We start from the raw sequence: 12,396 nt of genomic DNA, 5'->3' as shown, positions 1-12,396 counted from the left end.
AGATAGTAAGAACTGGGATTCGGTCCCAGGTCTGTCCTAGTAGCTAGGTGACCTCAACCAAGGGGCCAAACTTCTCCTTCCTTTGCCCTGCTAGCCTCATGTCCTAGTGCAAGGACAAAATGAAAAATCTCAGTGCCCTGCAAATGAAAGGCTTACAGTTCTCTGTGGCTTGTTGACTTTTTTTTTTTTTAAATCGGTTTGGGAAGGAGCAAACAGTGATGGAATGTGGGACATCATCAAGTCTCTTCAGGCGTTGTCTCTGACTCCTGGACAAATTCTCTTGGGGCTTTTCCCAGACCTCCCATGGATCTAGATGTAGTTCCTGGGACTTGACAGAGAGAGACATACAGCAACATGGGTGAGCACGATTGGGCCTTTAGGACTGCTGGGAGCCAAGGCACCCTTAGAACTGGGATTGTCAGTGCAAGCCCAAGGCTGCCCTGGGGACAGTCCCCCTAGCCATGACCACTGAACCCCCCCAACACATACTGGCGTCCTCCCTTTCAGCCTTCTTTCCCAGCTCCATGTGGTTATTTCCAGGCATCAGAGGGAGGCAAGCATTCTCAGTGTGGTCTAAGGTATTCATTCGAGGACTGGAGGAAGCTACAAGAGGGTGGTGGGTCACCTGCAGCACTGGTGATGCTTTTCCTTAACTTGTTGTGGAGCCTGGAGTGGCTCCTTCTGGAGCCTTCCCTGTCCTCGAAGGATGGGCTGAGCTCTTCCCAACATTGTTTCAGTAGTAGCTTTGCCTGTCCCATATTCTTGCATGCTGTTCTTGCCTCTTTGGTGCAAAGAGAGGGCTTCGCTCTCCTGGATGCTAACTACAACTTCTTCTAGACCCTTCTTTTATCTCAGGTTGCTAGAGCAGTGTGATGCTAGACACTTTCCAGCTCAGTCCAGCCCCAGACTCACAAGCAGAGCCTGCACAGTGCTCTATGAGATATTTTTCCTGAGGAAAGGATGGTCTGCAACTGACTTAGCTCTTCCCCAGCCCTGACCCGCCCGATGCCCCTCCTTACCACCAAGACGTGCTCGAGAAGGTCCAGGTAGCCGAGGGTGCACTCTGTCCCATACCGCAAGGCTCTGGTGCGCACCTCCTCGCTGACATCAGGGTGGAAGGATGCTTGCTGGAGAGAGAAAGGAATGTTGATACCTTAAGACGGGAAGAGCCAACTGGTGAACAGGCCAACAGGTGAGGGGCCCAGTAGCAGAGAGCAGCCCTGTATCCACAGGTAGGAGACTGGATTCTGGAATTCCCTCCCTCACCCTCAGTGACCTCCCTGAGAAACCTTCACTGACTCTCTGGACAGAGAGCTCAGAGGTGGAGCTCCTCCATACTCTCCTCCATGATAAGTTCTCAGACAACGTTTTGTGTCTTGCCTTTCTCAGTGCCCTGGAGCTGGATAAAAGCACAGGAATCAGGTCCCTCCTTCCGTCCTTTCTCCCCGCCCCCTTTTATTGAAATGTAAGGAATTCCGTGTGCACTAAGACATTCAGGAAAGATTCATGATTGAGGCTCCCAGCAGGAGATCTGCTGTGCCAGGGTCCACCTGCCCTTCTCCAGCAGCAGGAAGGGGGCCTTAAGCCCCTCTCTCTTCACAGGCTGAACGTACTCAGGTCCCTGCTCCATGGCCTCACCACGCTGCACTCACAGTATCTCCCACCCAGGAATCTCTGGCTCCTGGGAAACTTCAGACAGTAAGCTCCCACTGCCCTCAGAGGGGCCATAAAAAACTCATCTCACATTATACATGGTGAGATAAGCAGACAAGGACGAATGGCTAATACAGGATCCTGTGCTTTTTTTTGGCGCTTATGACCTGTCTGTTTCATTCATTCCTGATATATCAGATGGCACACCCACTCACAAGGTTACCGGATTCATTACAGTCAACCTGGTTACATCTGAATGTTGAATAAATAATACAAAATTTTCAACGTAAGTTTGAGAAACCCTAATTTTTATTTGCTAAATCGGGCAACCCTACCCAGCCTTTCTTCAGAAAGAACTTGGGCCTGACAAGAACAGCTAAAAGAGAAAACTGCAAATAAATGGCAAATCAGGACACATATGAATCACACATTAGGGTAAGAAGTCAAAGTGGAGGGGAATAGTGATTAGTCCTCCTGTTTGTTCCACTCAGGAGGATTGGGGAGTGCTAGGGGACCACCTGTGAGCTTTCCCCTCACCTGCTCCCCCAACGCACACCAGAAGGGGTGGGGATAATCTGAGTGGCCAGCATCTATCTTTTCTGAGCTCACTGTTGCCCATCTGAGGACTGATGGGCCAGAACCACAACCGAGTTTTACTCGTCCTTGCTCCATTGTGTCTACATGTGTGGGGACAGAGCCCATGTGTGGGGGAAGACACAGGCTGTGATGCTACCAAATGTCACCTCTAGGGGGCAGTGTGGAAGACCCCCATTTAGACTTCCCGGGGACTGAGCGTGGGGGCTCTCGTCCACTGCTGCTGGCTTTAACTTCGCAGAACTCTCTGGGAGAGCCAGCCATGTGGCAAGAATCAAAATGTCATACCATCTGACTAATTCTGCTCCTGGGAGTCCTGCCCAAGGAGATTATCTGAAGCCTAGAAAAAACAGGTATGCCCAAAGATATTCATGGCAGTAGAGTTTAAAGTACAGATTAAAAAATGCACATAACCTAAATATCTGATGATAGGGTAAGATTACATTCACTCACAGAGTACTTGTGGTCATTAAGGGCTCCATTATTAGAACGGGGATGCAACACAAAAACAGCCATGGGACATTAGCTGTGACAGCTGACTGGATTAGATCTGATGCAGACATACGTAGACACAAGAAAGTAAGGCAAGAAATAGACAGGAGAATTAACTTAGGGTATAGGGAAGCTCTGTCTCCACCTGAGGAAATAGTGTAATCCTCTCTTTCTGACAAAATGAGCCTGTAGGTAACTTACTGCACTTCCATTTTCGGCCAAGCCACCCTACTCAGTCAGCCTCAAAGACAGTGCTCCAACATGGCAACTTGGCCCTCTGCCTGGATAGAAGGGTTTCTTTTTGATCCACCATTCCGTATTCCTGGTTTTCTATATGCTCCTTATTGCACACCCTTTCTAGCAAGCTGCCTCCTTTCCTTTCTGCAAAAGGAAGGGGACCAAAGGGAATGCAAATGTTTATGTCTGCTGCCTAAGTCCTATCCTAACAGGAGTCTCAGGGCTCAGAACTGACTCTTGTCATCCAAGTCTGGCTTTGAGGAATGAAGCTCTGGCTGTTATTTTGTCCTGTGAAGATCCGGGGGGAGGACAAGAGAGAGGAGCAGAGGCCAGGCAAACGGCACCTGTACTGGGATCCTTGCCCCCCTCCCCTGAGAACAGGGGTACGTGTATTACAAACAGACCTGAAAATCTGAGCTGCCTTCCACTCCCACCTTAATCCCACCATTTAACTTCTCCTTTTCATTTCACATCTGCAACATGGAGACAAAGCACCAGTCACTTCTCAACCTCAGTGTCCTTAAGCATTTATGGCTGGGAGGCCACGGGCAGCAGAAAGATACAGGCCATGGAATCAGAGGACCCAGTTTCAGTTCTAGTTCTGAGAGTGAAGATCCACGGTCATGCCCCTTAATCTTGCCAAGCCTGTTTCACCATCCATCAGACTGGGATCCCTCCCCTTGCTCTTCCCATCCGGGATCAAAAGACAGAACCTGCAGAACAGCCTTCCACAATCGTGAGGCACCCTGCATGCACACTGTGGTGGCATTCAGGCCTAGCCTGCTAGGGAAGGATTCTCGGCCGGAGGCTGTAACCCTTCTGGGAGTTGTCAGTTCTGACAGGGCAGATTCCATGAGGGACATCCTAACTGCAAATACCTCTGGCCTCAGGAGGGTCTCAACACATGGCTCCCTCGTGAAAGTGTCCATCCCACTTTGCCACCCTCTTCCCTTCCCCTGACTCCCCCCCACTTCTGCCCTCACACACCCATCCCTTCAGGCCGGCTGCCTTACCCTCCCCACTGTCCAGTTACCTCTCCTTGCCCAGAGAAGCCCCCGAGAGGCCATCAGTAGGACCTGGCACCAGCTCTCCCACACTGACTTCACCACAAAGAACAGTCCTGTCTCCTCAGTCCCCACGCTGCCGCAGCTGCTTTTGTGACTTCTGTGACGTGTCTCCACCTGCTCACTATGGTTGGGGGTTATCAATCAATCACTGAGTCCCTGGGACACGGCTGTCCCTAGAAGGGTGAAGGTCTGGGATAGGGTGCTCAACTAGGGGTGGGGGATCCTTATGGCTCAACTTCTTTAGACATAAAGAAAGAAAGGTTGTTAAAACTCAGGTCCCACCAGCTCCCTCACCTAGGATGGGCTCAGGGCAGCCACCCTACTTGCTTAGCCAAGGATCAGAGGAATTTCTGCAAAATGTCTGGCACAGGTAGGAAAAAGGCAGTTTCCCAACATTCTGTTCTGTTCTTCTGACTCACTTCCTCACCCAGTTAGGGCAGCACCCCTCCTAGCACAGAATGCTGACCGATGGAGGCAGGAAAGGGGGTGGGCAGAAGCAGTATGCAATTTTCGTTCAGAGGGCCAGGAACAAAATGTCACAGGCCTTCTTCGCCTCTGCCAGAGTGGCCACCCCTACACCCTCCCTAAGAAAGCGTCCTTCCTACTCAGGAAGAGGAAATGTGGACGGTTAGTCCGCAGATCAGCACCAACCCCTCTCAAACATAAACCTAGCCTCACGAGTCACGTTCCCCAGGCTGATGGGTGCACACCTCCAGCACACGTTTCCTTACGGCGCCTAAGGTAGCAAGCTGTTCCCTTCTGCAGGTGACCGGCCCCTCCCTTTCTCCAGACTGCACCAAAAATTCAGTCATGACAGAGGCATCATCAAGCTGTCCAAAACAACGCCTAGGTCTTTACCTTGCAAGCTGTCAGCATGTCAGACACAGCCTTCCGGCTCAGGTTGGCGGTGGCGATCACGTCCTCCTGTCTGCACGAGTTTCCCGCGGCCACAGCTTTGGCGGTCGCCATGGTGATACCTTTCGTCATCCTTATCGATTCTTCAGGTGATGAGGTCTTCTCAGGTATCTCTTTGGACTGGAACACCTGGAAGTTAGAAATACAACAGGTGAAGAAAAAAAAAAACCCAAAAAAGAGAAGGACCAAAAATAATTTATTCTTCTCCGACTGGGCTGCCGCTCACTGTCTGAGAACAGAGCCAGCCACAGGAAGAAACCGTCAAATGGCAGGAAATTAGAAATTTCATTTGAGTAATATTATTCTCACTTTCAAGATTCTAGCACGGATAAGACGTGCACACCTGTACTCAAGCACTCACGGTCACGAGACCCTGGGGGTCAAGGGGACAGGTCTACAGCACCAACGGAGAGCGTCTGGGTATCTGCAAACTCTCCTGAGCCAGGTGGTCACGGGGTTTCCCGGTTCTCGCCCTCTCCCCACCGTGCCTCCAGCAGCTCCCAGAAACTCCGCGCTTCTGATGCCGGCTCCTACTCAGGACGGACCGTGGATCCCTCCCTGTGGACTCACCTCTCTCTCTCTGAGAGGGTGTGGGGCTAGGGGAAATGGAGCGTTCACTTTCTTCTATTCTTAGCCTGTCTTACAAATATAACTGCATAATTGTGCGGAGGCGTTCGTGTCGAGTGAGCCACAGTGACACTGTGAATTATTTAAAACCACACGCGCGCACGCACACACACACACTCACACACCCCTTTAGAGAAGCTGAAATAAATTAACCATGGTAAGGGAATATCCCACTTTCAAATTCCACTTGTCAGTCAAGGCAGCCATCTCTGCCTCGAGCCCATCTGTCCTATCTCTCTCACACGAGTGACTGGTGCCAGGGCTGCATTTTCAATGTGTAGCTGTCCTCGGCCAGGAGGACTACTGTACCAGTTGGGGCCGCTCTGTCTCCAGCCCCAGACCACCACCTTCCCGTCAGGCAGTTTTTCCTGGGGCAAAGGGGAGAAACCAGCCAGCAGCCCTGCCATGGGTTAGGCAGCCTCAAACGTCACGATCCCCCCCCAGAAATGGGCAGCTCCAATGAAGCTGAACTCTAACACGGCATGGAGGCCACGCATATGGAGCCCTTCAGACTAACGTGGCCCACAGGGCACATGCTCATTTGGAAACTTCCTATGTCCACAGAAACCCACAACTCGTGCCGGCCCACACTGGTACGTGGACATAGATCGTGCGTAACTTGCCACGAACTTCCAAATTTCCCATCTCCTTCACTGCCACCATGAGCCCCACCCACACCTCCCAGAATGTGGGGCCAGACTTCTGATAGGAAACATCTAGCTGACGTAGGCAGGTAAGCTTCAGGTAGCAAGCAGAGTTTGAAGACACCATCAACAATTTTTAGTTTCTTCTTTGTGTGAGAACCAAGTATAACACCAACCAAGACTGACTTCACCAAAAACAGGACAAGGGAACCCAAGGCTCCACCAGCAAACCCCAACTGAACTGCTGGTTTCTACTGCTGATCCACAGGGCCTTTCAGCCTTCCTAGGTGACCCTCTACACATGCAGAAAAAACCGGCAGCAAAGGCAGGACTCGCCCTCCCTGCCGCAAGAGAGAAACTGAATCTGATCAGATCTCCTGGGAGAAAGAAATCTCTGAAACCACTCATTTTCAGCATATTTCTATTTCCAGGGATTAGGATGAGTCAATTCATAATCATCACAGGATCAAAAAAACAGGGGCAGTGTCCAGATTGCAGGAACACCAGGACACCCTCACTCAAGGCAAGAAAGAATGCATGGTCAGTGTCCCTGGGACCACACAGATTGCCAACAGAAGGGTGCTGAATTTTAAAGGGAAGTGTCTCAGGTAAAGGCATCCAGGTTTCTCTACTAGGGAAGCTCAAACCCCAGAACCTGTACGTGTGCTGCAGCATGAGCTGTTGCTGACAAGAGTGGGAATGAGGAGGCCCTGTGTGTGGCTCTGTGTTGTACACACACCGTTTAAGCTCAAGGTGAGAGCAGACAGCCATCCTGAGTTTTCCCTTGGCCAGGACTCTTCTGTAAGGCTTTTGTTTCATGCTCCAATTTTAGTGGAATTAAACCTGAATAGTCCTAAGTTATGCATTTTAATTAATTTCTTTTTTTTTAATTATTTTTTTAAGATTTTATTTGTTTATTTGACAGACAGAGATCACAAGTAGGCAGAGAGGCAGGCAGAGAGAGAGGAGGAAGCAGGCTCCCCACAGAGCAAAGAGCCTGATGCGAGGCTCGATCCCAGGACCCTGAGATCATGACCTGAGCTGAAGACAGAGGCTTTAACCCACTGAGCCTCCCAGGTGCCCCATTTTAATTAGTTTCTTAATTACAAATTGACTGTAGCCAAACTCTGATGTGGTCAGCTATGCAAGGGGCCTCAAGGATGCAAAGCTAGCAGCAGGTAGGTGAGTGGGCCTCCTAGCTCAGGCACTCTACATAAAACCTCTTTCTGTTACAGATCTCAGAGAGGTCTGTTTTGGGGTCCGCTCTAGCACAGGGGTGCCCGAGGGAGGTGATGGCTGGCTCCTTACCGTGAGCTCCTGTTTCATGTACTCGATGGTGGCCTCAAGTGCCCGTGTGCCCCGGGTGGCTTCGTCCTCCACCGCCTTGACAGTCTTGAGGAGGGAGGTGACATTAGTCACCATCACCTGTATAGGAAGGAGAGGCCGAGAGAAAAGGAGGAGCACACTGAGGTCCATGCCCCAGTCCTTTTTGTTCTGGATCTGATGCCATGAGCAAAACCATTGTGAAGCGAGGAAGCAGCTCGGAGGTATATGCTCCCATTATTCTTGCTTCTCTCGCTATGCACTCCCCCTCCACGCCTGCCCCAGACTCTACCTTGGCAGCCCCCTTGAGTTGGTACATGGAGGGGTCATCAGCAGGCTTGCTGGCAGCTCCCTTGGTGGCACCGATCAGATCTGAAAGGGCCTTGGCCACGTCTTTGATGGCATTGATTAAGACCACCTGAAAGAAAGCAGAGAGTCCGGGTGAGTGGCCCCAGCAGTCACCTGCTGGTCTCACCAACAGCACACAGCCTGAGGGTCAGGTAGGGGGATTTGGGGGGCAGGGCTCTGTCTCGGCAGCTCTCCAGCCTGCAGCATGGCAGAACCTCCAGAAGCCAGCCCTGGAGTCTCCCCAGTGGAGGCTGAGGCTGAGCCAGAACACAGACCCCATGGACACTCAGGGGTATGTTCCAGCACCTCCTGGCTGGCAGCTCTGATGACGAGTCACCTAGGAAAGGAGGCAGGCAGCAAAGCAGTCACCTGGGAGCCAGCACCATTCCCAGGCACCCTGAGCTGGCAACCAAAACCACAGAGAACCAAATGCTAGCCTCGCAGCCTGGCCTGAGAGGCCTCTGCAGCATCCCGCCGGCTTCTCCAGCTCCCGATCATAGGTTTCTGTGACCTACTTAACATGCGACAGGCAGATGGGTCTGTCTTTCTTCCCCAGGGCAAATCCCACTCATGCCTACTTCAGGGCCTCTGCTCTTGCTCCTCTCGCTCTGCCTGGAAGCCGACTTTTCCCATCATTCGGGGCTCAGCTCAGCCATCAGGCCATCAAAGACCTTTCCCGACCACCCCCAACCTGAAACTCCATCAGTGTGCCCTGTCTCCTTTTCAGCACTGATTGGTATGTCTTCTCCCCTGAAACGGAGGTAAATTGTGAGAGGGCCAGCCTAGGCTTCTGTCTGTTGTGTTTTGCAGTCAGAACAGGGTCTGGCACGTCACAGGTGCACAGGAAATATTCATGGAATGACTGGCTGGACAGGTGCACGCCCTAATGACACTGGAAAGAATATAGTACCTACACTCCGGTCGCTGAGCAGGGACCACAGGCCAACCTCACAGCATGCTAGACCCGGGGTCTGAAGCCCCGGCTATACTCCGGAATGACATGACATGACCTGCCTTACATTTAAGTCGCCTTCTGTCACAGCAACAATTTCCCTTTGCTGAGGGCAGTGTTCCAGGTGCTGAGCCACGCACTTTCCAAGCAGGGACTGAGATGCTCCTGTCCACACTCCCAGGGCCTGCGATTCACACTCTAGTCAGTGTGATCCCAAGGGTCATGGTCCTAATGTTCACACTCGCTTACGCTCTAGGGCTCCGACTCCTCACACGCCAACAGCATCAGGAGCACCAGCCGTATCTCACTGCATAGCTGTGAGGGCGACCGCATAACGTAGCTGAAAACGCATCACAAACTCTCATGTCCCCAACAGCTGAGAGCACGGTGACTCCGTGCCTCTGCCCCTCACACCGTCTCCTGCTTGATCCTGCGCCTTCTCACCCCAGGGCTCACAGAACCTCTGGCAACCTCTGGAACCATAGGGGTGGTCAGAGCGTGGTGGGTCTCATGAGGAAGGGCTGACAGGTAAGGACCTCACACTGCTTGATTCCGGCCATCACAGCAGTGAGTAGAGAGCAAGGGAGAGCAAGCAAAGGTTGCCACCAACACCCAGAGCACACGGTCTCATCCCTGGTCACTAGGAACTGACAGCAGAGTAGGCACATTGTGGTGAGGGGATATTTTCCACTAGAGGCCTCATTAGAAGTTGGGGTCCAAGAAAAGTTTAGGGGTGCCTGCGTGGCTTAGTGGGTTAAGCCTCTGCCTTCAGCTCAGGTCATGATCCCAGGGTCCTGGCATTGAGCCCCGCATCGGGCTCTCTGCTTAGCAGACAGCCTGCTTCCCCCTCTCTCTCTGCCTGTCTCTCTGCCTACTTGTGAGCTCTGTCTGTCAAATAAATAAATAAAATCTTTGGGGGGGAAAAAAAAAGAAGAAGAAGTTGGGGATCCAGGACCTCTAGGCCATTTGGGCGTTGAGACGCTAAACAATTTGATACACGTCTCCATGCTCCAAGATTTAAGGTCTCCCCGGCCTGTTCACTTCTCCTCAAGTGGGGCCAGGCTCAGAGAGTGTGGATTCCAGCCCCACTGGGCGTTTTAAAGTGCTGCCTTTCTCTGTGGGGGTAAGAACACCATCACAGGCAAGAATTTGCATGAATGCTTCGAATTCCAGAGGGCAGCCAATCCCATCCGGGATGTTATCAGAGAGAAACCTGGCAGGAGGAGTAAAAAGACCACATGTGGAACGTTTGCTCACAGAACTCTGCTTCACTGGAGGATGTCAGGCAGGGGAGGGTCATGGCCACATGGGAGCAAAGCTGGTGGCCTTGTATGAACCGCCACAGGAGCTGCGGCCAGTCCGGGCCCTGCATGGTAGGTAGCTTCCTACCCACTTTTGTGCCCATGGGCCAAACATGGGAGTTAAGGGAGGGTGTGCCGTCTGATGGTGTTGGGACAGACAGAGCAGACAGAGCAGACGGGTCATAGGTTCTGCCCTTGGGAATGGGGACAGTCTGTTGTTGGGGGCCTGGCTGGCTCTACATTCAGTAACAGCAGAGGACGTATTTGTGGACTGTCTACTGTGCTGTGCTGGGTGCTTAGCTGTCAAAGATCAGTAAACTGTGGGTGCTGTGCCTGAGCTGCGGGTACAGGCTGAGGAGGAAGGAGCAGGCAGGTTATGGGAGCATAGAGCCCTATCTTAGCCCCAGCTCCTCTCTCCCCTCCCCTTCAGGGCCAGATTTCTCAAGTGCTATCTAGACACACTGGCTTCCTTTCTTTGCCCTCATCTGGCTACTTCCTACAAACAGCCGTTGCTGCGGAGACCAACGGCCCCAGGGCACTAGTGGCCAGCTCCCAGACCTTCATTTTCTCAACTCCGCTGTGTCTCTCTGGTGCACTGAAACACTCACCCCTCTTAACATCAGGAGCTGTGGCTTTCCTCCTACCAGCTGCTGCTGCTTCTCCGTTTCCCTGGGCATCTCTTTCTCCTTACTATGGTCTTAAGTGGCGGCTTCCTCAGCTCTGCCGGGAAACCCCCTTCTTCTCTTGCCCCATGCTCTTCCTCTCCTGTGGGTGCAGTCACTGTCTGTATGGCCACAGACCCTGAATCCACAGCCCCATACCCATGCGGGCTTACGTCCCTTCTCTGGTTCTACCTGCAGTCTCTCCTCACTGAACTCACCTTCACCTCCCCGCCCAAGCCTGTTCTCCCTCCAGGGACCCCTCCCCCGCCCCCCGCACCCCACCCCCTCGCTTGTGACTTCGAGTCCTCCTGGCCCCCTCCCTCCCCCTTACAACCAAATGCTCACTGTGCTCATTCACCAGTCATCTCTATCCCCATGGCCACCACCACCGTCTGTGGCGCCCTCCTATCAGACCCCAAACTGCGGACGTGCCCACACACCCACTGTTACTTCTGCTCTTCCTATTTTGCCTTTGGTCTCTTCTGAAGCCTGCTGCACAGTGTTTACAGATACGTGAGAGGGACCCATGGCCCTAGGTCCTCCAGTACCTGTGTCTCGGGGTCATCAGAGCCCAGGCTGGCGGCCCCCAGCTTGACCACCTCAGCAAGCTGGGTGATGGTGGCCGCTGACGACTGGGCTGCCTGGGCCAGCTTCTCTGGCGTCGATGCGGCCCCGGACACCAGCAGCTTCGTGTCTTCCACCAAGGCCTTGGCTGTCTTCAGAATGTTCTCCCTGAGAAAGGGGGGAGGCGGATAGAGGGCAGAGCTTGGCTACTGGTAGTTAGGAAGCAAAGAAACCCTTCCTATGGGATTGTTTTTGTTAAAGAGCTTTGAAGAACAAAAAGGATGGATTACCCCTTCCTTATCGGGGGGCTCACTGTCTGCGTAGGAAAACGGGAAGAAGCGAGTCAGCCCCGTATCTAGAGACAATTCATAGTAAACTTCAGGGAAAGTTTCAGGCCTACCAGTTTGGCCCTCTTCCCCCAACCCTGTAGCTCAGTGAGAGGTCAGCTGCTTTCCTGGGGTTCCCCCTAAATTCTTCACAGCTACAGGGAGCTGCAAGGACCCCATGGGTCATCAGAACCCAAAAGGCTGTTTCCTGGGACGAGTGACATCCTTGGTAACCTCCTTCCAGCCCAGCTCTGGGAGTGAAGAGAGAGGAAGAAAGGTACCCGGCATGTGGCCAGGCTACGGGGGTGGTGGGGGCCTCCCCAGTGGCAGATGGAAACCCCACACCAGCCTCCAGGAGCAGGGCCTGAGCAGTCAGCCTTGGACAGACAGCAGGCTCCGAGCCCCACTCTCCATTTATGTCACAGCTCAATGGGCCCGTTCTGGCCACTCCCACTCCCACTCTGTTTGGGAGAGCAAATCAGAGGCCCATCTCTCAAGTTTGGAAAGTAGAAGGTCAAAAAGCTGTCCCCTGCCGGAGCAGGCCTGATTCAGGCTGCCAAAGGCAGAAAGCTGGAACATGACTATGTGTTTACAGTTGGCAAAGGGGGCTTGTTTTGATTATGTGGTTCCCTTTCTCCTGTTGAGCATCTTACTGAAATCAAAATGGTTAACCACATTTCCAGCTCCTGGG

General features: G+C 52.7%; 1 protein-coding gene across 5 annotated transcripts in view; it reads right to left on the bottom strand.

Moving 5' to 3' along the window:
- TLN2 (talin 2) overlaps window positions 1–12,396 on the bottom strand; it is a 423,915-nt gene that overhangs the window by 34,318 nt on the left and 377,201 nt on the right. For all 5 annotated transcript variants that reach the window (XR_006602771.1, XM_004758776.3, XM_045067453.1 and 2 more), the window contains 5 exons: window positions 11,364–11,547; window positions 7,845–7,970; window positions 7,538–7,654; window positions 4,902–5,087; window positions 1,020–1,127 (listed from right to left, as the gene is read on the bottom strand). Coding sequence is in view for 4 of the 5 variants with exons in the window: in XM_004758776.3 (XP_004758833.1) it covers window positions 1,020–1,127; window positions 4,902–5,087; window positions 7,538–7,654; window positions 7,845–7,970; window positions 11,364–11,547 (721 nt within the window). In the remaining variant the exon portion in view is untranslated. The remainder of the gene's footprint in view (window positions 1–1,019; window positions 1,128–4,901; window positions 5,088–7,537; window positions 7,655–7,844; window positions 7,971–11,363; window positions 11,548–12,396) is intronic.

The sequence above is a fragment of the Mustela putorius genome, unplaced genomic scaffold (assembly GCF_011764305.1).
Source record: "Mustela putorius furo isolate JIRA1106 unplaced genomic scaffold, ASM1176430v1.1 tig00003896_pilon_pilon_pilon, whole genome shotgun sequence".
Taxonomy (NCBI): domain Eukaryota; kingdom Metazoa; phylum Chordata; class Mammalia; order Carnivora; family Mustelidae; genus Mustela; species Mustela putorius.
The sequence above is the reverse complement of the archived record's forward strand: the minus strand, read 5'-3'. Positions and strand labels throughout refer to the sequence as shown.